The 24,910-nt window shown below is 35.2% G+C and overlaps 1 protein-coding gene across 22 annotated transcripts in view; it reads left to right on the top strand.

Moving 5' to 3' along the window:
• MIA2 (MIA SH3 domain ER export factor 2) overlaps positions 1 to 24,910 on the top strand; it is an 86,205-nt gene that overhangs the window by 32,089 nt on the left and 29,206 nt on the right. For 11 of the 22 annotated variants that reach the window (XM_081047821.1, XM_081047830.1, XM_081047840.1 and 8 more), the window contains 11 exons: positions 3,592 to 3,663; positions 5,617 to 5,643; positions 6,201 to 6,311; positions 6,953 to 7,024; positions 7,572 to 7,676; positions 8,185 to 8,307; positions 9,813 to 9,918; positions 11,159 to 11,205; positions 11,935 to 12,025; positions 14,035 to 14,173; positions 24,451 to 24,552. In XM_081047821.1, the coding sequence (XP_080903947.1) occupies positions 3,592 to 3,663; positions 5,617 to 5,643; positions 6,201 to 6,311; positions 6,953 to 7,024; positions 7,572 to 7,676; positions 8,185 to 8,307; positions 9,813 to 9,918; positions 11,159 to 11,205; positions 11,935 to 12,025; positions 14,035 to 14,173; positions 24,451 to 24,552 (995 nt within the window). The remainder of the gene's footprint in view (positions 1 to 3,591; positions 3,664 to 5,616; positions 5,644 to 6,200; positions 6,312 to 6,952; positions 7,025 to 7,571; positions 7,677 to 8,184; positions 8,308 to 9,812; positions 9,919 to 11,158; positions 11,206 to 11,934; positions 12,026 to 14,034; positions 14,174 to 24,450; positions 24,553 to 24,910) is intronic. The other 11 variants (XM_081047832.1, XM_081047831.1, XM_081047841.1 and 8 more) reach the window with 1 other exon arrangement.

Genomic DNA, 24,910 nt, shown 5'->3' with positions numbered 1-24,910 from the left:
GCCTGTACCAGTTTCTGGTATCTCTGTGTCCAAGTTTTCACTTCCTATAAGGAAATCAGTTAGATTGGATTAGGGCCCACCCTAACAGCCTCGGTTTAATTTAATTACCTCTTTAAAGGGCCCATCTCCAAATACAGTCAAATTCCTACTGGGGGTTGGGCTTTAATACATAGGAATTCATACATAGGAATTTTTTTAGGGGGAACTATTAAGCCCAAATTTAATCAGTGTTTAATCTATTTGAAATTGAATCTGTGATGGTATGACTTGGAGGTCAAGAGTCAGTGATTTTCATGTGAATATTTTCATGTGAAAAGACCACCTTTTCCCTTTGTTCTGTAGTGTCATCTTAAATTGAGTGACTGCATATATCTGAGTCTGTTTATCTTTTGTCCTGTTGGTCTATTTTTTTTTTCCTATTCTCACATCCACTTTTTTTTTTTTTTTTTTTTTTAAGGAGGGCACAGCTCACAGTGGCCCATGCGGGGATCGAACCGGCAACCTTGGTGTTATCAGCACCACACTCTAACCAACTGAGCTAACCGCCACCTCCACCATTTTTTTTTAAATCTGTTTTATAACAAGTCTTGCTATTTGACAGTGTTTGTTCTTCAAGATTGTCTTGGTTGTATTGGCGTTTTGCCTGTCCATATACATTTTAAATCATTTCATCAGTTTACAACCTGCACATTGCCAGCTAGGAATTTGATTGGGATTGGATTGAATATATCGTTGAATTCTTCTCAATGGACTATGGTATATCCCTCCACTTATGTCTTAAAATTCTCTCAGTATCATTTTATACATTTTTGAGCTGCACATCTCAGATATATTCCGTGGTATCTGATGATTTTTATAGTGTAGTTTTTTTTATAGCTTTGTTGGGATATTATTCACATACTGTATAGTTCACCCATTTAAAGTGCACAAACGAGGGGCTTTTAGTATATTCACAGAGTTACATGTATATATCCACGACCAAAATCATTTTGTACATTTTTACTACCCCAGAAAGAAAATGCTGTACCCCTTAGCTATCACCCTTTCCCCAATCTCCTCCATTCCGAAGCCTTAGACAGTTAATCTACTTTTTGTTTCTATAAATTTTCCTATTCTGGATTCCATTTCACATAAATGGAATCGTTTAACCATTTAAAGGACATTAACCATGTCCTTTGTGACTGACTTTTTTGTTTAGCATGTTTTCAGGGTTCATCCATGTTGTATATAGATTTACCTATTCTTGACGTCACACATAAATTGAATCATATAATTTGTGGTCCTTTGTGACTCGCTTTTTTTCACTTACATACTGTCTACAGGGTTCATCCAGGTTATAGCACGTATCAGTATTTAATTATTTTTGCCAAATAATATTTCATATCACAGTTTATATATCCATTTGTCAGTTGATAGACATTTGGGTTATTCTTCTTTTTGGCTATCATAAATGCTGCTGCTATGTGTAAGTTTTTGTGTGGATGTGTTTTCAATTCTTTGGGGTATATACCTAGGAGTGGAATTGCTGGGTGTATATTTAACTTTTGAAGAACTACCAAATTGTTTTCCATAGTGACTGTACCAGTTTACATTCCCACCAGCAGTTTGTGAGGGTTCCAATTTCTCCATATCCTTCCTGACACTTGTTATTATCTATCTTTTTGATGATAGCCAATGTCTGGCTGAGAACTCCATTATCTGTGTCCTCTGAGACTTTTTTTTTTTTTAATTGGGGAAGAGGAACAGAACTTTATTGGGGAACAGTGTGTCCTTCCAGGAATTCCAAGTCAAGTTGTTGTCCTTTCAATCTTAGTTGTGGAGGGCACAGTTCAGCTTCTGTTGTTAGTTGCAGGGGGCACAGCCCACCATCCCTTGCAGGAGTTGAACTGGCAACCTTGTGGTTGAGAGCCCGTGCTCCAACCAACTGAGCCATCTGGCCACCTGGGAGCTGAGCGGCTACTCATTGACTCCATTCTAGTTGCAGAGGGCACTCACTGGCCCATGTGGGAATCGAACCTGCAGCCCCGTTGCCCAGAGCTACGCTCTAACCAGCTGAGCCACTGTCCTTCCCGAAACTCTATTCCTTTTGCTCACTTTTTCCCCGTGGCTCTCAGTTAAATCTTGTCTTCTTGAATACCAGGTTATTTTATGTTGATTATCAGTGATAGTATAACAAAAACTGTGTAGATAATTTTGAAGCTGTGAGTGATATTATCTTTCTTCAGTGAGGATTTACTCTTGCTTCTCATAGGCAGTTGGGCTAGGGACATTTTAAATCTTCGATTACTTTAATTACTGATTAAGGTGTGTGGAAAGCTGACCTATTAAAAGGATTAGCCTGTTTCTGGTTTAGACTTGCTTATAAGGTAGCCACTGTGGATTGATATTAGTTCCTTATTGCTACTATAACAAATTACTACAAACTTAGTGGCATAAAGCAACACAAATTTACTCAACTACAGTTTTGGAGATCAGAAGTCTAAAACCACCAGTCTCATAGGCTAAAATTAAAGTATCAGCAAGTCTGTTTCCTTGTGGAGGCTCCAGGAAAGAATCTGTTTTTTGCCTCTTCCACCTTCTGTAGGCTACCCACATTCTTGGCTAATAGCTGCATCACTTCATTCTCTGCTTCCATCTTCTCTCCTAACATTGATGCCCTGGCCTCCCTCTTATAAGGACCCTTGGGGTTATGTTGAGCCCACCAAGATAACCCTGTGTATTCTCCCCCTCTCAAGATCCTTAACTTAATCACATCTGGAAATTTTGGGGATTAGGGCAGAATTTGGAGAGGTTGTTATTCAATCTGTCACATGGTCACACCCTAAAACCTGAGCTCCATGGCTCATCCTACTCAGCAGGTCCTGAACTTCAAATTTTGTTTTCTCAGCTCCCAATTCTACTAAAATCTCTGCTCAATTTCTTAGCCTATCCATCTCTACTTTTAGGGATGGGGGCGTGGGTGAAGGAAATGTCAAATGCTGGACTTGCCTTTCTGAGGAATCCCATTTTTGTCACAAATTGTCACCATTTTGATAACTCTCTAAGGCCTTCAGACATATCTTGTTTTTTGGTATTTTTGTCCAGCTCTTTTTCTTGTTCTTAGCAGGAAGGTTGATCCAGAACAATCTGGGTGTTTCCCTTAATTACTTTTTTTTTAAAGCATTGAAGTGAATTTTGCTAAATCTGATAGCATTATGTGTTTCATTGTCTTTATTTTACAATATCCTTGGTTCTCTTTATCTTTGAAACATTTTCTATTCCTTGCTTGCCTTATTTGTTGTATGAGTTGAATTAGAAGTGAAAATTTCTGGTGGCTCTTAGTATAAATTTTTCTTTAATGGATAGGTAGACTTGCACAGCTCTCCTAATCTTAAGTGTGAAATTCTTTCACGTGTTGCCCAAGCTACTGGGTTGTGATGTGTTAGCTGCCCGTGATTTGTTTGTTTTTAGTATTCATATTTGAAAAATTGAAAATTAAGTAAATCCACAGAAATTTAACAGGAAGTAGATTCTGTCTGCTTCTTAAGACACCTATCCAGATAAAATTTGGAATAAAATTGGTACAGATTTAACAGTGCTGCTTTTTTTCAGTATGAAGGCTTAGAGTCATCTTTAAAGGATTCCAGCCTTGAGAAGGAGTCAACAGAAGCACAAAGTTTGGAGGTAAAAACGAATAGTATAATTATAAAAGCTGGGGGAGGATTCTTACTAAATAACATAAACTTGAAAAAAGTTATGTGTCTTCTCCAAACGATTTCAAAGGAAATGTGAAAGAACATCTCTGTATGTTAAATGTAAAGAAAAGTTAAATATAGGAAATAGTAAGTAGCATAAAATATTTTAAATATTTGAGTTCTTGTTGCTAACTTGTTTTGAATGAGGCATGTTTAGTTCACTGTAACCTAGGCTATATAGGAGCTCTTTATTCTTCATTCTTGGGAAATGTATTATTTTTTGTGACCATTGTTTTCTTTTCTTTCTTTCTTTTTTTTTTAGCTTTTATTGGGGAAGGGGAATAGGACTTTATTGGGGAACAGTGTGTACTTCCAGGGCTTTTTTCCAAGTCAAGTTGTTGTCCTTTCAGTCTTAGTTGTGGAGGGCACAGCTCAGCTCCAGGTCCAGTTGCCGTTGCTAGTTGCAGGGGGCACAACCCACCATCTCTTGCGGGAGTCGAACCGGCAACCTGGTGGTTGAGAGCCCGCACTCCAACCAACTGAACCATCCAGAAGTCAGCTCAGCTCAAGGTGCCGGTGTTCAATCTTAGTTGCAGGGGGCGGAGCCCACCATCCCTTGTGGGACTCGAGGAGTTGAACCAGCAACCTTGTGGTTGAGAGCCCACGGCCCATGTGGATATCGAACTGGCAGCCTTCGGTGTTAGGAGCATGGAGCTCTAACCGGGCTGGCCTTTTCTTTCTTTTTTTTTTTTTTGATTCACTTTCCTGTAGAAAGAAAAACAGGATTTTTTCCATAAATTTAGCAATTTAGCCATAAATTATGTATATTGTGGTAGTATTGCCTTTACTTCATCCCCAGTATATTAGGAGCTGACTATAATTAGACCAAAGATTTATATTATAAGCAGTGGTGTGCTGGTAAATATTTAACAATGGGCTCTCTGAAAGGCAGGAACCCTTATTTGTAGTATTTTGCTGAGGTCTGTTGTGTAAGTACTCTGACTGTGACCAATTTCCAGCTGCCAGCATGTGACTGAGTGTAGAGTTTTGGAAGAGATATGCATATATGATTTGACTAATAGTAAGGAAGGAAAGTATGATAATTTGTCATTTAGCTAAGCTGTGACAAGGTGGGATACTGGGAGTGCCTTACTATTTTGAGATGGAAGTGTTAATAAAAGCTTACTAATATTACAGTAGGATACAGTGGACTCTGTACTTTTGCTGTATGTGTTCAGTCAATCGAGCTTAACAATTCTCAATCACTGATGTCTAACCATCAGAAAGTCCATATGTCAGAATTTCCTAGTAGGGTGCAGAGTAAGTTATAAATTGAATTCCAAATGAAATAAATTTAATCTTTTCTTTCTTCATTTGTTACCTATTAATATTCTCAAGAACTTATTATTACATTTGTTGTTGACCTTCTCTTTTAAGTTGTTCTAGTGGTAATTTATTAGTTTGATTAAAAAAGAATTTTAAAAAACATTTGGCATGCTAACAGAAGAGCAAAAACTGGAGTACATAGACATTTCCTCAAGCTTGGTGGAATTGTGGATAAAATAAAAGCAATTTTTTCTCAAAGCATTGAATTTACATAATCTAGCAATAAGATTAGTTGAATTTTACTTTAAAGTGAACATTTTGGAAAATTTTCTCTAATTTTATCAATTTTTAAATACATAGTGTTTATTTTCAAGATTGGTAAATATAATTGAATATAAACTAAAATACAATAAAAAATTTGATGATTGAATCTGTGGATAAAATCAAAACAATATGGTAATTTGGATTCAAGTCAGAGAATTCATTTAATTAAATAGTCAAATTTGGGGAAATATATATAAATAAGTTTTTTAGCCAATATAGTATGTACTTGTTCTGCTTTTATTTTGGCCTGCATTAAGTTCTTTGAATTTTTGGGTTTTTTTTTTTTATCAAGTTTGTTGAAGGATCACAAGTATCCGAGGTATGTTTATTATAGTATTTAATATCCAATTGGAATAATCTAATAACTAATCATTTTAAATTCAAAACGTCACAGAAAATATGTCTTAATTCAATGTGGAATATTATTATGAAGCAATCTTGATTGGTTTTGGAATTTATTTTGCCTTTAATTATGTTAAATTGTATTTATTTCTCCTTTTCCCCTGATAATGCTTAGGGCAGAGGTTGGCAAACTAGACTCGGGGCTTTCTAGCTGTTTTTGTGAATAAAATTTTACTAGAGCATTTTTGTTAATTTACATATCATCTTTGCTTTCTCATTACATAGGCATAATGCGTTAAGTAGTTGGGACAGAGACTGCATGGCCTGCAAGACTAAAATATTTACACTCTGGCTCTTTATAGAAAAAGTTTGCTGACCACTGTTAGAATTGCCATTATTTCAATGTTATAAAAATAAACAAATACATAAACTAAACTGATTTATCTTCCATCATATGTGTTTGATTATACTCACCTGATTTACCCTAACCAAAAATTCCTATGTCTGTCTTAAAAAGTTGGCTTCCTTTTTTAGGAAATCTGTGAAAAGCTGAACTTATCCAAATCTGAACTTGAGGATGAAATTCTCTTTCTAGAAAAAAAGCTCACAGAGGAGAAGTCTAAACATTCTGAGCAAGATGAATTGGTAAGGCTTTTGTGTTTGAGGAGACTGTAGGAAAAATAAAGTTACTGAATTTTAAAAAATTAATATGATATTGGTTAAAGTATTACATACACTGTGAAAAATCAAAGAATACAGAAGGCTGTAAAGAGGAGAGTAAAAATTTCCAGATCCTCTAGCTCTTTTTGTTCACTGGAGGGTACCATTATCATGTTAAGTTTCTTGCATATTGTTGTAGAAATCTTCTATATGCACTATGGAAGTAGCTTACATAAATAAGGTGAATAATCACGTACATAGTGGATTTTATTTTATCACTCAAAAGGTATGTTGAAGAACATTAACTTTCTTTTATTTGTCATCCTATTTTAAAATCTGTCTTAAGGAAGATCTTGTGTGTGAGATTATTTAGTAAGATGATGTTAATGGACTTATCTGAAGCCTATGAAACTTAAATGTTATGAAATGTTAAAGATGAGATAGATTACTATTATGTAACTTTCACATAAAGTCCCTTTAGGCATATGGCTGAGAAGGTTTCTTAATTTGAGCCCTCAGTTTTTTGAGAAAAAGTGTTAGGTTAACGATATATGTAATACATGTGGCATCTTGGAAACTGAGGAGTTTGGTAAATACTTGTTTATTGATTGATACTGTATTTCCAGATGGTGGATATTTCAAAAAAGATACAGTCCTTAGAAGAGGAATCAAAATCCCTCAAATCACAAGTAGCTGAAGTAAGTTGAATTAGTTAATAGGTCTGTTGCTTTTGTTAGTCATTTTAGTTTTATTATTACTTTTATGAGTAAAGAATAAGATATAAATTAGAATTTGCGATACAAGGGTCTTAGATATATGTTTTTTATACAAGGTACCACAGGAAAGTCCATTTTTTTTATTGAACTGTTTATTGAGCTATTGCTATGTGCTGATCACTGTTGAAAGGTTCTTGGCACTTAACATTAGTAGACAAAATTCACAGAAAAGTTCTCATAAAGTTTAATTCTGATAAGAGAGACAGATAATAAAAAGTTAACAAAACTTGCTACATAGTACATAGAAGGTTATAAGATGTTAAATCAAAGTCCAAGGTCACATGGCAAGTTAGTGTCAAAGCCATGACTAGACTCTGATTCTAGGCCAGCTTTTTTTATGCTACACCATGCTGCATCTCCTGTTAATATTTACATGTTTTTTGACTTTAATTCCATGTTATAGGGAGTATGTGTAAAAAAGAGTTATTAAACTAATTGTTGTAAACTCGATATGTTTTATTTTACTTAGGCCAAAACAACCTTCAAAATATTTCAAATGAATGAAGAAAGACTTAAAATAGCTATAAAAGATGCTTTAAGCGAAAACTCCCAACTTCAGGAAAGCCAGAAGCAGGTTTGTACTGTATAGGGAGTCTTCAACTTGTGAGTATTGTAATTATAAATCTTCTGGGCATACTCATGGCTGACCCTTGCTAGGAGCAAGAATAGGCTTTTCCTGGAGAGCACGAGAGCAGGACGGTCTCCTTTGTATTCTCTCCTGATGTCTCTCCTGGTAGGATAAATTTTCATATAAGCAAGGTATACATGTTATATGGGATATAAGGAATGTTAAGAAATGACCAAATCTAACAGATACATGTCAGAAAACCTTTTATTTGATATAGATTTATTATGTTAATCAGTAGAAGGTTTAAGTGTCTGTTATTTTACATTACCACTCTTTTGAAAGTTCTTTGAAAATAAGAGCCTGCTCTGCCTTCCCTTCTTCATTCCATCCCTTCCTGTCTTCTTCCCTTCCTTCTCAGCAACACATTACATTGTATAATATCTATTAATGATACATAAATACATGTGGATGATAATATGAATTGCTTTTGTTTTTATGTCGGTTTGAATTTTAGCTTTTACAAGAAGCTGAAGAATGGAAAGAGAAAGCGAGTGAACTTAATAAGCAGAAAATAACATTTGAAGACTCCAGCGTATATGCGAAACAAGTTCTATGTGATAAAGAAAATCAGATCAAGGTAAATGGTCCTGCTGATTACCAAGTGACCGAGTCAGCTAGAATTTTATACTTATTCTGAAATTTGAAAATTTTTGTTTTCAGAAGCTTTTATTTTGATCATTTATTTGGCCAAATTTGAGGATATGTATTTTTTGGGCATATTTTCCAATTTGTACCTTACAGATTTGTAGAATATATATCAACATTCCATCTATCCCTTTCCCCCCTCTCTGTATTTAAGCCTCAGTATTGAATGAAGAAAGAAAAAGAATAATGGATTTTACCTTTGTCTTTAGACTGTCATCTGTTTCTGTTGATAAGAAGAGGTTGGAAAGAATTTTAGAAATTGGACAGATGGAATTATATGTATTGATTGAATATCTTTAATACTGAAATTAGCTGGTATATGTACTTGCACAGAGATGAATACTTAAAAAAAATAAATCTGATTGAAACTTTGATAGGAATAAAATAATTGATACTACTATTAGGATTTGTTGATTCTTTCCTATTCCCTGCTCCCCCTCCTAGCCCTTTTCCTGCCTACTCTTTTAAATCTTACGTTTTCAAGCTGCAAACAGATACTCAGATATCAGTATCAAGTAATAAGATGTAAAACTAACATTCTGTAATCTAAACAACAAAGTGGTGTGTATTACCATCTTGAAAGCTACACATTTATGCTGTTTATGTTGCTACTAAGAATGTTTTCAAGATTTCATCTTTAGGAATTGTATTCATAATTTGGCATATTATTTATTTTTTTCCCTATATTTACTAAAGGACTTGGGATTCTTCCTAAACAGAACAAGAATGAGATGCTAATCTCAAGCTCTACACAAAGCGATAGGCCATGTTATTTGTGCTTGGAACTCTCAAGAGGGAGCTGATCGAAGGGTGGAAATTATAGAGCAGAATGGGTTTTTAGGTGGGTCCCTCCACAAACGTATATGGCACACTCATTATCTGTAGTGCTAGAAAATCCTTCTTTATTCAAGAAAATTCAAAAAGTATTGTTGGAAAACCTCTTATGCTTCAATTTAGATTCTCTTTTATCATTTCTTTTCCTTTATGTCAGCTGAACTTCCCAGATAGTTGTTTCCTTGAATAAATCAAATCCATGAAATCTGATTTTTTCATATATCATGTACCTCACTTGCAGATTTGTTTGACTTCACACAGTTTAATCTCTTGTTAGTGGCCACTTTTATTTGTGGCATGCGAGAAATATCATATAAGAACATGTTTGGTCATTTTATAGCAAATATGGACCATTACCAAGAATTGTATTTGATTTAGGAATAACTGGTTTTGGTTTTTAACTTGAAGAATTGAATAGCCAATGAATGTTAAATTTTTCAGAGTATTGATGTATCTTGATACCACATGGAGAATAAGAGTTCATGTACTGTTATTTATGTGCATTGGTTTTTAAACTACAACTATACCTTCAGAAATTGTAAATCATTAGCATGTGGTATTAATTACCCTCTCTTTTTTTTACCCCTTTTGCTAAATGTCAAGACCCTGACTGAACGCTTGCTGAAGATGAAAGATTGGGCTGCTGTGCTTGGAGAAGACCTAACGGATGATAGCTTGGAATTGGAAATGAAGAGTGATTCAGAAAATGGTGCGCACTTAGTTTTGAAATGACTTGCCTCTTGCTAAAAACGACAACTAGCTCTTGTATTTCCTTTGAGCTCCCCATGTTTACCTGTTCTTTATGCACTGCTTTGGCCCATCTTGTCCACCTTTCTTTAGTAGTCTGTTCCTTTCTCACCATTCCTTATAGTTAAGCTCCAGCTGGAATACAGCCTTATAAAAGACTCTCTCCAACTCTTCAGACAGACTTACAGCCTCTTTCCTCTGTTCTTTTCATATGTTGTACATACCTTCATTATAGCTGTTTTAACATTGCATCATAATCATTATAATGCCTCTTTTTACCTGTACTGTAAGATAATCCAATGGATGGGTGAGTAGTTTGAAAAAAAATGAGTGTTATATAAATGAATACCTCAGGACACATTTTTTTTTTTTTTTTTTGCTTTATTTAGTTAGATGATTCAGGTGGTTCCAGTGCTTTAACCTTGGCCATTCCAAATTGTTACTGCTGTTCTTGGTTGCAGTGTGGAAAGTGAGGAAAAAGTTAGGTTCACCATAGCTACTCACTGTATTCTCAAACCAATTCCTTTGACTTAAATTGTTTTTTTATTTTGACATAATTATAGACTCACAGAAAAGATTTGCAAAAGAGTACAGAGAGATCTTATGAATCTTGCACCTAGTTTTCCCTAATGGTAGCCTTTTGACTTTTGTGTCTTTTCTCTTTTCTCTACCTCCACCCCTGCATAATTCACAAATTTATTAAGGAGGAGAAGGTATGATTTTTAAAAAGTTTTCTTTGATGGTAACATTAATGTACTGGTGGAAAATTACATTTCCAAAGTAAACACATACAGTTCTGTTTGTACTTTCACTTCCACTTTTTTTGTAAGAAATAATTTTCTAATGGGGAAACTGATGTTTGTTTAATGTTAATTTGGAGTATAATTCCACTTATATTTTGTATGGTGAAGGATTCCAAGATTAGACTGTCTGTGGACTGTATTTAGGTGAATACCAAATCCTTGTTATAACTGCTTGGAGTGATGAAGGACCTTTTTAAATGATACTCTTGTGCCTCTGGTGCTTTTATTGTTTAACTTCTTGGGAGCAGATTCAAGGCCATTCTGCCTATGTCAAATTCATTACTATAGTGAGGAGAGAATTGTAAGGCTCTAGTTGAATGAATTAATAAAATCATTTGGATGTCTACTGTGGCATTGCATTTTCCCCCCAATTTATTATGTTTTTGTTTTCTACTATAGATAATCAACCACAAGGAGCTCTGAAGAAACTGATTCATGCAGCTAAGGTTTGCATTACTACATAAATATAAAAAAAAGTAGAGCATGGATTAAACTTGTATGTCTTTAGTAACTATCTTAAAAGTCAATTTTATATATACAATATGAGAGATCAGAATTTTCAGAAGTGATCAGAATTATCTTCATTAATTTCTTTTCTTTTTTATAATTAGAAATTCATATTGTTAATTTTTAGAAATTATAACAAATTTTCAAGATCTGAATTCATTTCTTTTGTATAAGGAATATATAAAAACGTTTACTCTATTTTCTCTCATACTTCCCTCTTTGAGCATTTTTCTTTCTCTGGTCTCAGTATTTTCCTCTCTCCATTGCCCCATATCCTATTTTGAGAGGCAAATACTAGGTTCCTTTTCTTCTGCTTTATCCCTTCTCTTTTCCACTTTAGTCCTGGTATCCTGATCTTTACTGATCTGTGAGAAGTCTTGGTAAGACTTGAAGATTGCTTTAATCAAAACTTATGTGTTGAAAGTAAACAAAATGAAAAGAGCCACTGTGTAAGCATCTGCCACTTATCTTCTCTATCCCTGATCTGGAATTTACAACTGTTGAGGACTTTGGTCCTTTGTAAGATGGAAACTGCATTGTTAGTTTGTACATTTTAGGCAATAATTTCATCAAAGTTATAAAAGAGCTTCAAAAGGGATGGCATATTGAGATTTTTTTTTTTGTATAACTGATTAATGTTGCTTTTTACTTTTTTCCATTCTTTAAAGTTAAACGCTTCTTTAAAAACCCTAGAAGGAGAAAGAAACCAAATTTACACTCAGTTATCTGAAATAGATAAAGCAAAGGAAGAACTTACAGGTAGGTAAAGTACATACTTTTGAAGTTTTCCTAAATAAATACATCTTTTATAGAGAATGGCACCATGAATTGAATTAATTATGGGAAAATTTTATTGTGGTTTTTTTTGTTGTTGTTGTTTGTTTCTGGGTTTTTTTGTTTCATATTTGGGGAAACATCCTGAGTTTTTTATAATTAATAAAGTCTTATCAGTTTCCTCCATATTTATATGAAATTAAAATAATTAAATCATTTTAAAAAATGTAAAATCATACTCACCTTTGAATTTCAGTGTTGTATGTATGGTATGGTTTGAGATATTAAAGAGTAGCAAATTAAAACGTTTCAAGGTCTTTGTTAATTGCAAAATTAACCTTCAGTAATGATATTACTATATTTCACAGATTTTTTAACAATATAGTTTTCTCCTTCTAATATACATGAATAGTATATGCAGGAGTGATATTAGACTTACAGAATGAAGTTCTTTTCATTGAAAACATTTTTTTTATTATATTATTTTATTTTTTCTTAATTTTTAAAAAATTTTCAATCACAGTTGGCATTCAGTATTATATTAGTTTCAGGTGTACAATACAGTGATTATAGACATTTATGTAACGTGCGAAGTGATCACCCCGATCAATCTAGTACCCATCTGACACTGTACATAGTTATTACAATATTATTGACTGCATTCCCTATGCTATACTTTACATCCCCATGACTATTTTGTATCTGTCAGTTTGTACCTCTTAATCTCTTCCCCCCTTGACTCATCCCTCCCATCATCCCTACCATCTGGCAATCATCAAAATGTTTTCTGTATCTATGAGTTTGTTTTCGTTTTGTTTGTTTGTTTTTTAGATTCCACATATAAGTGAAATCATTTTGTATTTGCCTTTCTCTGTCTGACTTGTTTCACTCATCATAATACCCTCTAGGTCCATCCATATTGTAGATGGCAAGATTTCTTTTTTTATGGCTGAATAATGTTTGAAAACATTTTTATTTTGCTGATATAGTTGATAAAAGTAATAGCCCATTTTGTTAAAAAAAAAAAGAATTTCACCATAACCACTTGCATAAAAAAAGAAAAATGGAAGGACATACTCTCATGTCAGTAATGATTATCTTTGAATATGACATGAATAGATTTTTCTTTTTACTTGTCTATATTTTCAACAATTTCTACAATAAGTGAACTATATTTATAATAAAACACTTTTGAAAACCTTGAACCACCAAAGATACAGATTATTGAAAATAAGATTATAGTTTTATTCACATGAGATTGGTAGTTGGATTATTTTTTATTTTGAAAAGTAATATTAACTTAAAAATACGGTTTTGCTATGTGTCATGCATAGTAAGTACTAAAAGCCATGGGAGAGTCCCAGCAGGAAAAGATGTGGCGCCTGCTTTCAAGGAAGCTATATTTTAGAATATTAACAGACTCTCAGCAAGGGATTATTTAATAAGAGCCAGAATACCAATTTGCTCACCAGTTACCCTGTCGATTAACAAAATTGCTTGGAAAATCTTTATTATTTTCTAAAGCTAGTATTTGGAGACTCTGTCTGCCTGTACCCTCCTTTCAAATCTAACTCTCTTTTTTTTAATGGATCATGAAGGAAATTTCTACAATTGGTCTTCTCTATTCTTAATATGAAGGTTTTCTTCTAAACTGTTTCTTTTCATTGATAATCATTTACAGTGCTCTTTTAGGATACAGAGGACTTGAACAAAATACTAGTTCAAAAATATAATGAAGATTGAAGTGGTTTTTTTTTTTTCCCATTAGGGATGGCCGAGTTTTAAGAGATAATACCCAACATTAGTATCCATTAAGTGACTATTCTTGGCACTAGCTTAAAACTGAAGTCAACAGATAGATATTTAAAAATACCTTACGGATTTTCTGTTGCTGTTGGAAAGAATTTAGTTTATTATTTTATTTTTAGTAACTTTTGTCTGTATGAAATGTTAATATGCAACTTAAAATATTTACTTTTAAAAAATTTCTCTAGAATGTATTAATAATCTCCAGACTGAACAAGCATCTTTGCGGTCAGAAAATGAACAGTTTGAAAGTGAGAATCAAAAGCTTCAGCAGAAACTTAAAGTAATGACGGAACTGTATCAAGAAAATGAAATGACACTTCACAGGTAATAAAAATTATGTTGATAATGCTACTGAATGACAAGTGAAATAGTTTAAAAATGTTGCATATTTAATTTATGTGATTATCCAAATTTCTCAGTTTATGATTGTATTATACCTATTTCATCAGTTTTTTTAAGAAAGTTAATTGCTCTTGAAACCCTTTTTTTCAAGGAAGAATGTGTAAGTGATATTGTACTTTGCAAGCTGTTTCACAAAATCCTCTTTAACTTCTTTTTTTTTTTTTTTTTTTTAATTAATTTTATTGGGGTGACAATTGTTAGTAAATTTACATAGATTTCAGGTGTACAATTCTGTATTACATCGTCTATAAATCCCATTGTGTGTTCACCACCCAGAGTCAGTTCTCCTTCCATCACCATATATTTGATCCCCTTTACCCTCATCACCCACCCCCCACCCCCTTACCCTCTGGTAACCACTAAATTATTGTCTGTGTCTATGAGTTTTTGTTTCTCATTTGTTTGTCCTGTTCTTTTTGGTTTATATACCACATATCAGTGAAATCATAGGGTTCTCTGCTTTTTCTGTCTGACTTGTTTCACTTAGCATTATTCTCTCGAGATCCATCCATGTTGTCACAAATGTTCCTATATCATCTTTCCTTAACGCCGAATAGTATTCCATTGTGTATATGTACCACAACTTCTTTATCCATTCATCTATCGAAGGACATTTTGGTTGTTTCCATGTCTTGGCCACCGTAAACAAAGCTGCAATGAACATTGGCGTACACGTGTCTCTATAGAGAGATGCTTTTATATTTTTGGGGTAGATACCCAGGAGAGCGATTGCTGGGTCATATGGTAATTCTATTCGTAATTTCTTGAGGAACCTCCACACTGCCTTCCATAGCGGCTGCACCAGTCTGCATTCCCACCAACAGTGTATGAGAGTTCCTTTTTCTCCACAGCCTCTCCAACACTTGTTACTATTTGTTTTGTTGATGAAAGCCATTCTGACTGGGGTGAGGTGATATCTCATTGTGGTTTTCATTTGCATTTCTCTGATGATTAGCGATGTTGAGCATTTTTTCATATGTCTATTTGCCATTTGTATATCCTCTTTGGAGAAATGTCTCTTCAGGTCCTCTGTCCATTTTTCAATTGGGTTGTTTGTTTTTTTGTTGTTGAGTTTCATGAGTTCCTTGTATATTTTGGATATTAGCCCCTTATCAGAGGAACTGTTTGCGAAAATCTTCTCCCATTCAGTTGGTTGCCTCATTATTTTGTCAATAGTTTCTTTTGCTGTGCAGAAGCTTTTCAGTTTCATATAATCCCATTTGTTTATTTTAGTTTTTACTTCCATTGCCTTTGGAGTCAAATTCATAAAATGCTCTTTGAACCCAAGGTCCATAAGTTTAGTACCTATGTTTTCTTCAATGCAGTTTATTGTGTCAGGTCTTATGCTTAAGTCTTTGATCCATTTTGAATTAATTTTGGTACATGGTGACAGATAGCAGTCCAGTTTCATTCTTTTGCACGTAGCTATCCAATTCTGCCAGCACCATTTATTGAAGAGGCTGTCTTTCGTCCATTGTATGTTTTTAGCTTCTTTGTCAAAAATTATCTGTCCATATTTATGTGGTTTTATTTCTGGGTTCTCAATTCTATTCCATTGGTCTATGTGTCTGTTTTTCCGCCAATACCAAGCTGTTTTGATTATTGTAGCCCTGTAGTACAAGGAAAAATCAGGGAGTGTGATACCTCCAGTATTGTCCTTTTTTTTTAATATTGCTTTGGCTATTCGGGGTCTTTTGTGGTTCCAAACAAATCTGATGATTTTTTGTTCTATTTCTTTAAAATATGCCATTGGGATTTTAATGGGTATTGCATTAAATCTGTATATGGCTTTGGGTAATATGGCCATTTTAACTATGTTGATTCTTCCGATCCATGAGCACGGAATGTCTTTCCATTTCTTTGTGTCTTCTTCAATTTCTTTCAAAAATGTCTTATAGTTTTCAGCATATAAATCCTTCACATCCTTGGTTAAGTTTATTCCTAGGTATTTTATTCTTTTTGCTGCAATTGCAAAAGGAATTGTTTTTTCTATCTCTTTTTCTGAGATTTCATTGTTGGTATATAGGAAAGCAATGGACTTTTGTACGTTGATTTTGTAGCCAGCAACTTTACTGTATTCATTGATTGTTTGTAATAGCTTTTTGGTGGAGTCTTTAGGGTTTTCTATGTATAGCATCATGTCATCTGCAAAGAGTGACAATTTAACTTCTTCATTCCCAATTTGGATGCCTTTTATTTCTTTCTCTTGCCTGATAGCTCTGGCGAGGACTTCCAACACTATGTTGAAAAGCAGAGGTGATAGGGGACAACCTTGTCGTGTTCCTGAACGTAGAGCAAAGGGCTTCAGCTTTTCACCATTAATTATGAGGTTAGCTGAGGGCTTGTCGTATATGGCCTTTATTATGTTGAGGTATTTTCCTTCTATACCAATTTTAGTAAGTGTTTTAATCATAAATGGATGTTGTATCTTATCAAATGCTTTTTCTGCATCAATTGATAGAATAATATGATTTTTGTCCTTTATTTTGTTTATGTGATGTATCACATTGATGGATTTGCGAATGTTGAACCATCCTTGTGCCCCGGGGATGAACCCCACTTGGTCGTGATGAATAATCTTTTTAATGCATTGTTGTATTCGATTTGCTAGAATTTTGTTTAGGATTTTAGCATCTGTATTCATCAGAGATATAGGTCTGTAGTTTTCTTTTTTTGTGTTGTCCTTACCAGGTTTTGGTATCAGGGTAATGTTGGCCTCATAAAATGAGTTAGGGAGTACTGACTCTTCTTCAATTTTTTGGAAGAGTTTGAGCAGGATTGGTATTAGATCCTCTTTGAAGGTTTGGTAGAATTCACTGGTGAAGCCATCTGGTCCAGGACTTTTGATTTTGGGAAGGTTTTTGATGACTGATTCAATTTCCTTACTGGTGATCGGCCTGTTAAGATTTTCCAGTTCTTCATGATTCAGCCTTGGAAGTCTATATGTTTCTAAGAACTTGTCCATTTCTTCTAAGTTATTAAATTTGGTGGCATATAGTCCTTCATAGTATTCTTGGATAATCCTTTGTATTTCTGTGGTGTCCGTGATAACTTCCCCTTTTTCATTTCTGATTTTGTTAATTAGTGTCTTCTCTCTTTTTATCTTAGTGAGTCTAGCCAAGGGTTTGTCGATTTTGTTAATCTTTTCAAAGAACCAGCTTTTTGTCACATTAATTTTTTCTATTGTCTTTTTGTTCTCTATTTCATTTAGTTCTGCTCTGATTTTTGTTATTTCCTTTCTTCTGCTGACCTTGGGTTTCGCTTGTTCTTCTTTTTCTAGTTTTTTAAGGTGTAACATGAGGTTATTTATTTGGGATTTTTCTTGTTTCTTGAGATAGGCCTGTAATGATATAAATTTCCCTCTTAAAACTGCTTTCGCGGCATCCCAAAAATTTTGGTAGGATGTATTTTCATTGTCATTTGTTTCTATGTATCTTTTGAGCTCTCCTCTAATTTCTTCTTTGACCCAGTCATTCTTTAAAAGTATGTTGTTTAATCTCCATGTATTTGTGTTTTTTCCTGCTTTCTTTTTGCAGTTGATATCCAATTTCAAAGCTTTGTGATCAGAGAATATACTTGGTATGATTTCAATCTTCTTAAATTTGCTGAGGCTGATTTTGTGTCCCAATATATGGTCTATCCTTGAGAATGTTCCATGTACACTAGAAAAGAATGTATAGTCTGATGTTTTAGGATGAAGTGCTCTATATATGTCAATTATGTCCAATTCATCTAATGTGTCATTTAGGGCTGCGATTTCATTATTTATCTTCTGTTTGGATGATCTATCCATAGCTGTCAATGATGTATTTAAGTCCCCTAGTATAATTGTGTTTTGGTCAATTTCTCCCTTTAGTTCTGTTAGTAGTTGCTTGGTATATTTCGGTGCTCCCTGATTGGGGGCATAAATATTGATGACTGTTATGTCTTCTTGTTGTATAGTCCCCTTTACCATTATGAAATGTCCATCTTTGTCTCTTGTTATCTTTTTCACCCTGAAGTCTGTTTCATCGGAAATCATTATGGCTACACCTGATTTTTTCTGGGTACCATTTGCTTGAAGTGTCAATTTCCACCCTTTCACTTTGAGTCTATGCTTGTCCTTGTAGCTGAGATGTGTCTCTTGTAGGCAGCATATGGTTGGGTTTAGTTTTTTGATCCAATCTGCTACTCTGTGTCTCTTTATTGGTGAGTTCAGTCCATTTACATTTAGGGTGATTATTGATATGTGAGGATTTCCTGTCATTCTGTCTTTAGTTTTCTGGTAAGGCTGTGTCTCCATTGTTTCTTTGCCTTTTTGTTGTTGTCTGTTATTTCTGTGTGGTAGTATTCTATGATGTTTCCCTCTGTTTCTTCTTTTATTACAGTATATATTTCAGATTTGGATGTTTTTTGAGTGGTTACCCTTGAGTTTATGTAAAAGAAAGTTTGATATTTAGAGTATTCCAGTTTCTTCAGTACGCTTACTTTCTCTATTCCCATATTCCAGTTCAGGCCTTTACGCTCCCCCTTTTTAAGTTTCGGTTGCCACAAGTTGTCCCTGTTGATGGTGGTCTAATAGCCTCCTTTAGTATTTCTTGTAGTGCAGGTCGTGTATTAGAAAATTCCCTCAGCTTCTGGATGTCTGGAAAGGTCTTTATTCCTCCTTCATATCTAAAGGAGATCTTTGCTGGATATATTATTCTTGGCTCATGATTTCTCTCTTTCAATAGTTTGAATATTTGGTTCCATTCCCTCCTAGCTTGTAGAGTTTCTGCTGAAAAATCTGATGATAATCTAATGGGCTTTCCTTTGTAAGTTACCGTCTTCTTTTCCCTGGCTGCCTTGAGGATTCTTTCTTTGTCATTGATTTTAGACAGCTTCAATACAATGTGCCTTGGTGAAGGCCTGTTGGGATTGAGGTAATTAGGTGTTCTATTTGCTTCTTGGATTCGAGGATCCAGTTCTGTCCACAAGTTTGGGAAGTTCTCATCGACGATTTGTTTGAATATATTCTCTGTTCCCTTCCCTCTTTCTTCTCCTTCTGGTATGCCCATTATTCTTATATTGCTCTTTCTGATGGAGTCAGAAAGTTCTTGTAGAGTTCTTTCATTTCTTTTAAGTCTCAAGTCTCTTTCTTCTTCCCTCTGTATAAATTCCAGGTTCCTATCTTCGATGTCACTGATTCTTTCCTCCATCTGGTCAACTCTACTACCTAAGCTGGATATTTTATTGTTAATTTCTTCTATTGAGTTCTTAATCTCCAGAAATTCTATTTGGTTCTTTTTCAAGATTTCAATCTCTTTTGTAAAATGCTCATGGTGTTCTTTGATTGTGTTTCTGAATTCATTAAACTGCCTTTCTGTGTTTTCTTGCATCTCGTTCAGTTTTTTCAGAATTGCGATCTTGAATTCTCTGTCATTTAAATCACAAAGGTCCATATCTCTAAGTTCCTTTTCTGGAGACTTTTCACTTTCTTTCTGAGCTATCTTGTTGCCTTGGTTATTCATGGCAATCACTGATTTACTATTTCTCTTCCTAGACATCTACAGGAGTGTCTTCTGCAACAGGTTGATAGGTATGCGAAGAGCTTTTGGAGTTCCAAAGCTCTTTCTGCACCAGATTCAGAGCCCGTTTGTTTCAGCAGTTCTGTTTACTCCTGCAGGGATCCGCCCAGATAGGTGGGGCCAGGGGCGGGGTGAGTTGTGAGAGGTGGCCCAGAGCAATGGCGGCGACCACCACCACAGCCAGTCCTGCTTCCACAGCTCCCTCCCCTTTGCGGGAACTAGTTGAGCTGCGAATCTGTGTCTGAGGTCCACAGTTCTCAGAGCAGCAAATATTCTGTCCTTTGATCCGACACTGCTACTTTATGGCTTCTAGCACCGGGCAGGTGGGGGCGGGGCGAGCTCTGGGAGGGTAGGGAGGGGGCAGCTAGTCTCCGTGCGTAGGGCTTCCGTTCTCCGCTCGGCAGTGAGGGCTTAAACCACCGATTTTAGCCCTCTTCCCTCAGTCTTTGCTCCGAGGTCTGCCGTGAGCGAGCGTTGGGTTCAGCGGTTTTGTATGCTGCCCCCTCAGCCCTGTGGGCCGTAAGCGGAGCCCTAGCAGTCCGAGTCCTTCCCTCTCCCGCAGCGGCGGTAGTTCCGGGAGCAGCGGGCTCCGAGCACTGAGCTAGGTCTGTGTCCTGCGCCCGCGCGGCTCCGTGTCCGCACTTCTCCTCTCCCTCCTCCCCCGCTCGCGCGATTCACCCACCTGGAGGTGAATTCAGTAGTCGGCCTCTTCGTCTTGCCTGTCTGCTGTGCAAGGAGTCCTTTGTGGAGTTATTGTTGTCCGATTCGTTGTAAATTCCAGGGGAGCGTTACAGAGGCTCACCTCACGCCGCCATTTTTTTTTCTTCTCCTCTTTAACTTCTTATAGTCAGCAATTATTGCTAATTAATCTTCATAATGCTGTAAGCCAGGTCAGGGAATCTGAATGGACATCCTAGTAATTAAACTCTATCCATTAGTTCCATCTCTGATATATGTAAAACTGATTCCTTTCCCCTACGTAAATTGCTCCTGCCGAACCATTCCTTGTCTCAGTAAATGGCAGTGTTATTTGCTGAGTTGCTCAGGGCAGCTGATGAAGCCATCCTTGACTTTCCTCTTTTATATCTTCAAATTCTATGAGCTTTCCTGTATCTTGAAACTCACTTCTTTTCACCACTGCCTATGTTATACTCTGATCCCAGCCATCGTAAGTTAGGCTCTGGCTTATTGCAGTAGTGTCACGAGTGGAGCACCTCTTTGTACTCTTAGCTTCCTGCTCTGTTTTCAGCAGCATGGCCCTTCTAAAACATAAACAATGCGTATTGTCCCTCGGTTGTTTGGAACCTCCAACTGGCTTCATATCACACTCAGAATTTAAATCAAAGCTTTTGTCATGGCCTGCAAGATCCTACCAGATCTGACCCCTGGCTACCTCTTTAATTTTAGCTTTTTAATTTTCTTTTTTCCTCCCTACGTTACCGTCATACTGGCCTTCCTGATGACCTTTAGCATGCCAAACCCATTTGTATCTTAGGGCCTTTCACATTTGCTCCTTCTGCCTAGAATGGTGTCCAGATTCAAATGTTTCCTCAAAGAATCTTTCCCTGGCTAGCCTAACTAAAATAATACTTGCCACTCTCCATCCTCTTAACCTTGCTTTATTTTTCTTCATAGCCCCTTTTCTTCTCTGATGATCGATTGTGTGTGTGTATGTATGTATGTATGTATGTATGTATTTCTTTATTTATATCTTTCCCATATTAAATGTAAACTCCATGAGAGAATTATTTTATTACCTTTTGCCTGAAACTATGCCTGGCAGGTGGTAGTTATTCAATAAATATTTGTTGACTATACCTTTATATTTTGGAGTGAGAGACTGTGTGTGTATGCTGATGCTTGATTGCATAAGTGCACAGAAGACCCCTGAGATACCTACTTATTTGGAGACTGCAGATATTCAAATATCTTTGTAGCACATATTTTTTAATCATAAAAAGAAATAAAATGTAACAGACTTTCAAGCCCCTTTACAAACTTAATGAAAGATACTGTACTTGATCCTCATTATTTGTAGATTCCGTACTTATGGAAATTTATTTGTAACCCCAAATTCAGTATTTGTGGAGCTTTAGTAGTCATTTGCAGACATGCACAGAATAGCGAAAAGTTTAAATTGCCCGATATGCTTGTTCCCATTTGAGGTCGAACAAGGTGACGCTCTGCCTTCTTGTCTGCTGTCATCCTCTAAACAAGTGTCTTTTTTGTAGTATATTTACTGCTGCATTTTTAAGCTTTTTGTTGGTGATTTAGCTGTTTAAAACTCACCCAAGCGTAGTGCCGAAGTGCTGTCTAGTGTTCCTAAATGTAAGAAGGCTATGGCACTGAAAGTTAGCTATTATTATTGAAAGAACTAGAAGTGGTAAGCAGGACTACTCCTGTGCCTCACAGAGCAAATACATGTGTCAGATTACCTTTGTTCAGGCCTTAGGTACAATGCTGTTACAGACCAGGAGTGCACTGTTAATGAATTAACAGCATGCATTCAATAAGGTGTCTTTAAACAGAAATCCATGAAACAGTTATATACTGATCGGGGGATGAAAATACTGTGACCAGTGCTCACAGGAACCTAATCCGGTACTTCTCTTAAAAGCATTTGCTAATTTAGGATTTGTGGTGACTTTTACAGAATATAACTAGTGGGAATAATGAGACTCTGTTGTATATATTTGGAAAGTGGTAGAGAATATGAACATTCCCTTGACATCAGGGGCCTGAGTGGTTAAGTTCTTCCATTGCCAAGCTGTATACTTCAATCATGCTTTGGATGCTATTAAAAATTTGAACACTTGCTATTCATCGTGGCCTTCTGGGCCACTTACAACTGCTTAGGATATAAAAGAGAAATGAACTTGACTAAATGATAGAACTATGAAGTAGCCTCATGGCTTTTATCACTAAACCTAGGAATGAGCCGTTCTTTTAGGTTAGGATGAAAGATAGTGTGCGAAAAATTTGGACGTAAAAGAGACTTACTTGAAGTGAAAGAAATACCTTTGAATGTATCTTTTGGACAAAAAAAATATGTGATTGATTATAGAATTTTAATGAGTACTGTTTAAAATTTTAAAGAAAAATTTCTGGAGATACTTAAGGGTGGGAAGCTGACTAAAATCCTAGCTGTATGTGTCGTGTTTACATTGTGATTTCATTCATTCATTTGAAATGCTTTGAATTCCCAAAGTATTGCATATTCCATTCTTACATGTAAATTAAATTATTTACTACTCAAATTCAGTGAATTATGCCACTAGTTGTTCATCAGAGTAGAATATAGAGAGTTGACACTAGAGTAAAATGTTAAACTTCTTGCCTGCATACAGTGTGATTTAGATTTGGTCATTTTCTAGATGCTAGATGTTAACATTATTAGCGCTTTTCCACATTTCATATTGGAGAGAGGTGAAATAGTATAGAAGCTTGATATGTGGCTTTAAATATGTGAAGTAAGATGTGATTGTTTTTTTAGTCATATCATTGGGCTTCGTTTCACAGTGTAATTTTCATCATTAGTAAGCCCACCCAAATTCAAGGGGGAGACCACCCCGGTTCATAGACTTTACCTCTCAATGGGAGGGGTGTCAAAGAATTGCTGGCTATTTTTATCTACAGTCTGTAAAAACACTTCTCGTCCATCTCCAAGCCCATTATCCTTCTATGCTTTTCCTAAGGTGATGACTTATTTTCTTATAACACCTATGAAATACTTGCTCTGGGAAGTGCTTTCTAAGCAATAGGTAATGTAGTGTGTACAGTATACAACATTTACTGCTGCCCTGTAGAATTTCTTCAGTTGTTTATCATGTTCCTTCCCAAAGTTCATGAAGAAGGGGAGACACCCACAGTTAGGACTCCAAATGTGTTTTCATGTGGTGTTTAAAAAGTATTTCTTGAGGGACCAGTGTTATTAATGATACCATATGAAACAACATGGGGAATATAGTATAATGGAGTCATTTGCTAGCTCTATGTCTTAGTTTCTTTGTGCTGTGCTTTTTTTTCTGTAAATAGTACTCTTCTTGTAGAGTTGTTGTGGTAATTAAATAAGATAATACATGTAAAGGTCTAAGAACAGTTTCTGGCACATACTAATGGCACAATAAGTTAGCTATTGTTATTAAAAAAACTATAGTAAGTAGGACTACTACTAACTTTGGGTTCGTTGTAATTTTTTTTGTTTTGGTGAAGGGCCTGGCAGACTAATCACTGTTTTAACAACTTAACAACCAACTTAAAAATGATTGAAAAACAGTTCATTAATTGGTGACTTCTTGTCTAATAAATGTAATACTTCTATATACAATAAGTCTTGATAAAATATTTTCATAACAGTTTTTATTAATGTTTACCTTTGATAATCTTATTTTTATGGTAAATTCTTATAGAAAACTCTTGAATCTTTTATATTAGTAGTACTGTTATTAGACAAGATGCTTTCTAATTTGAGTTTGTAATATTAAATTGCATGCCAGGAATGTTTACACAGGTACTTTTTTCCTTGCATGTGATGTTTTTAGTGGTATTATGCAACTTGCTTTCTGGGAAGCACCAGTTGTGATGTAATGAAAGATATATAATTAATTGTTTTACGACATATAGTAAAAGAAATAAAACATTTTTTGTTTTAAGGAAATTAACAGTAGAAGAAAATTACCGGTTAGAAAAAGAGGAGAAACTTTCCAAAGCAGATGAAAAGATCAGCCATGCAGCTGAAGAGCTGGAGACCTATAGGTATTAAATATATTTTACCCCTTTCTTTTTGAGGTTGGGACGGTATCCAAAAGCTCAATACCAGAAAGAATAATACAGCAGGCAAAAAAACCCCAAAAAACCCAACAACGAATTTTTGTTTTATTACTTTCGTTTAGATGTCTTTCTGTTATGAAGTTATGCAGAAAATAGAAAAAGAAAAAATGTTTTTCTTTCAGTGTGTGAGATTTTAAGTCTTTCACATTAGTTGTGTTTGAACATGAGCAATCCTGTCTTCTGTTAATCTCAAGAAAATTATGAGTAGCTATTGATTTCAAAGTCTTTCCTCTTTGGTTCAAATGGGGAAGAATGTATACAATATGAATGAACTCAAGAAGTA

Source organism: Rhinolophus hipposideros, assembly GCF_964194185.1.
Source record: "Rhinolophus hipposideros genome assembly, chromosome: 5".
NCBI lineage: Eukaryota > Metazoa > Chordata > Mammalia > Chiroptera > Rhinolophidae > Rhinolophus > Rhinolophus hipposideros.
Note: the sequence above shows the minus strand (reverse complement) of the source record. Positions and strands in the feature narration are given on the sequence as shown.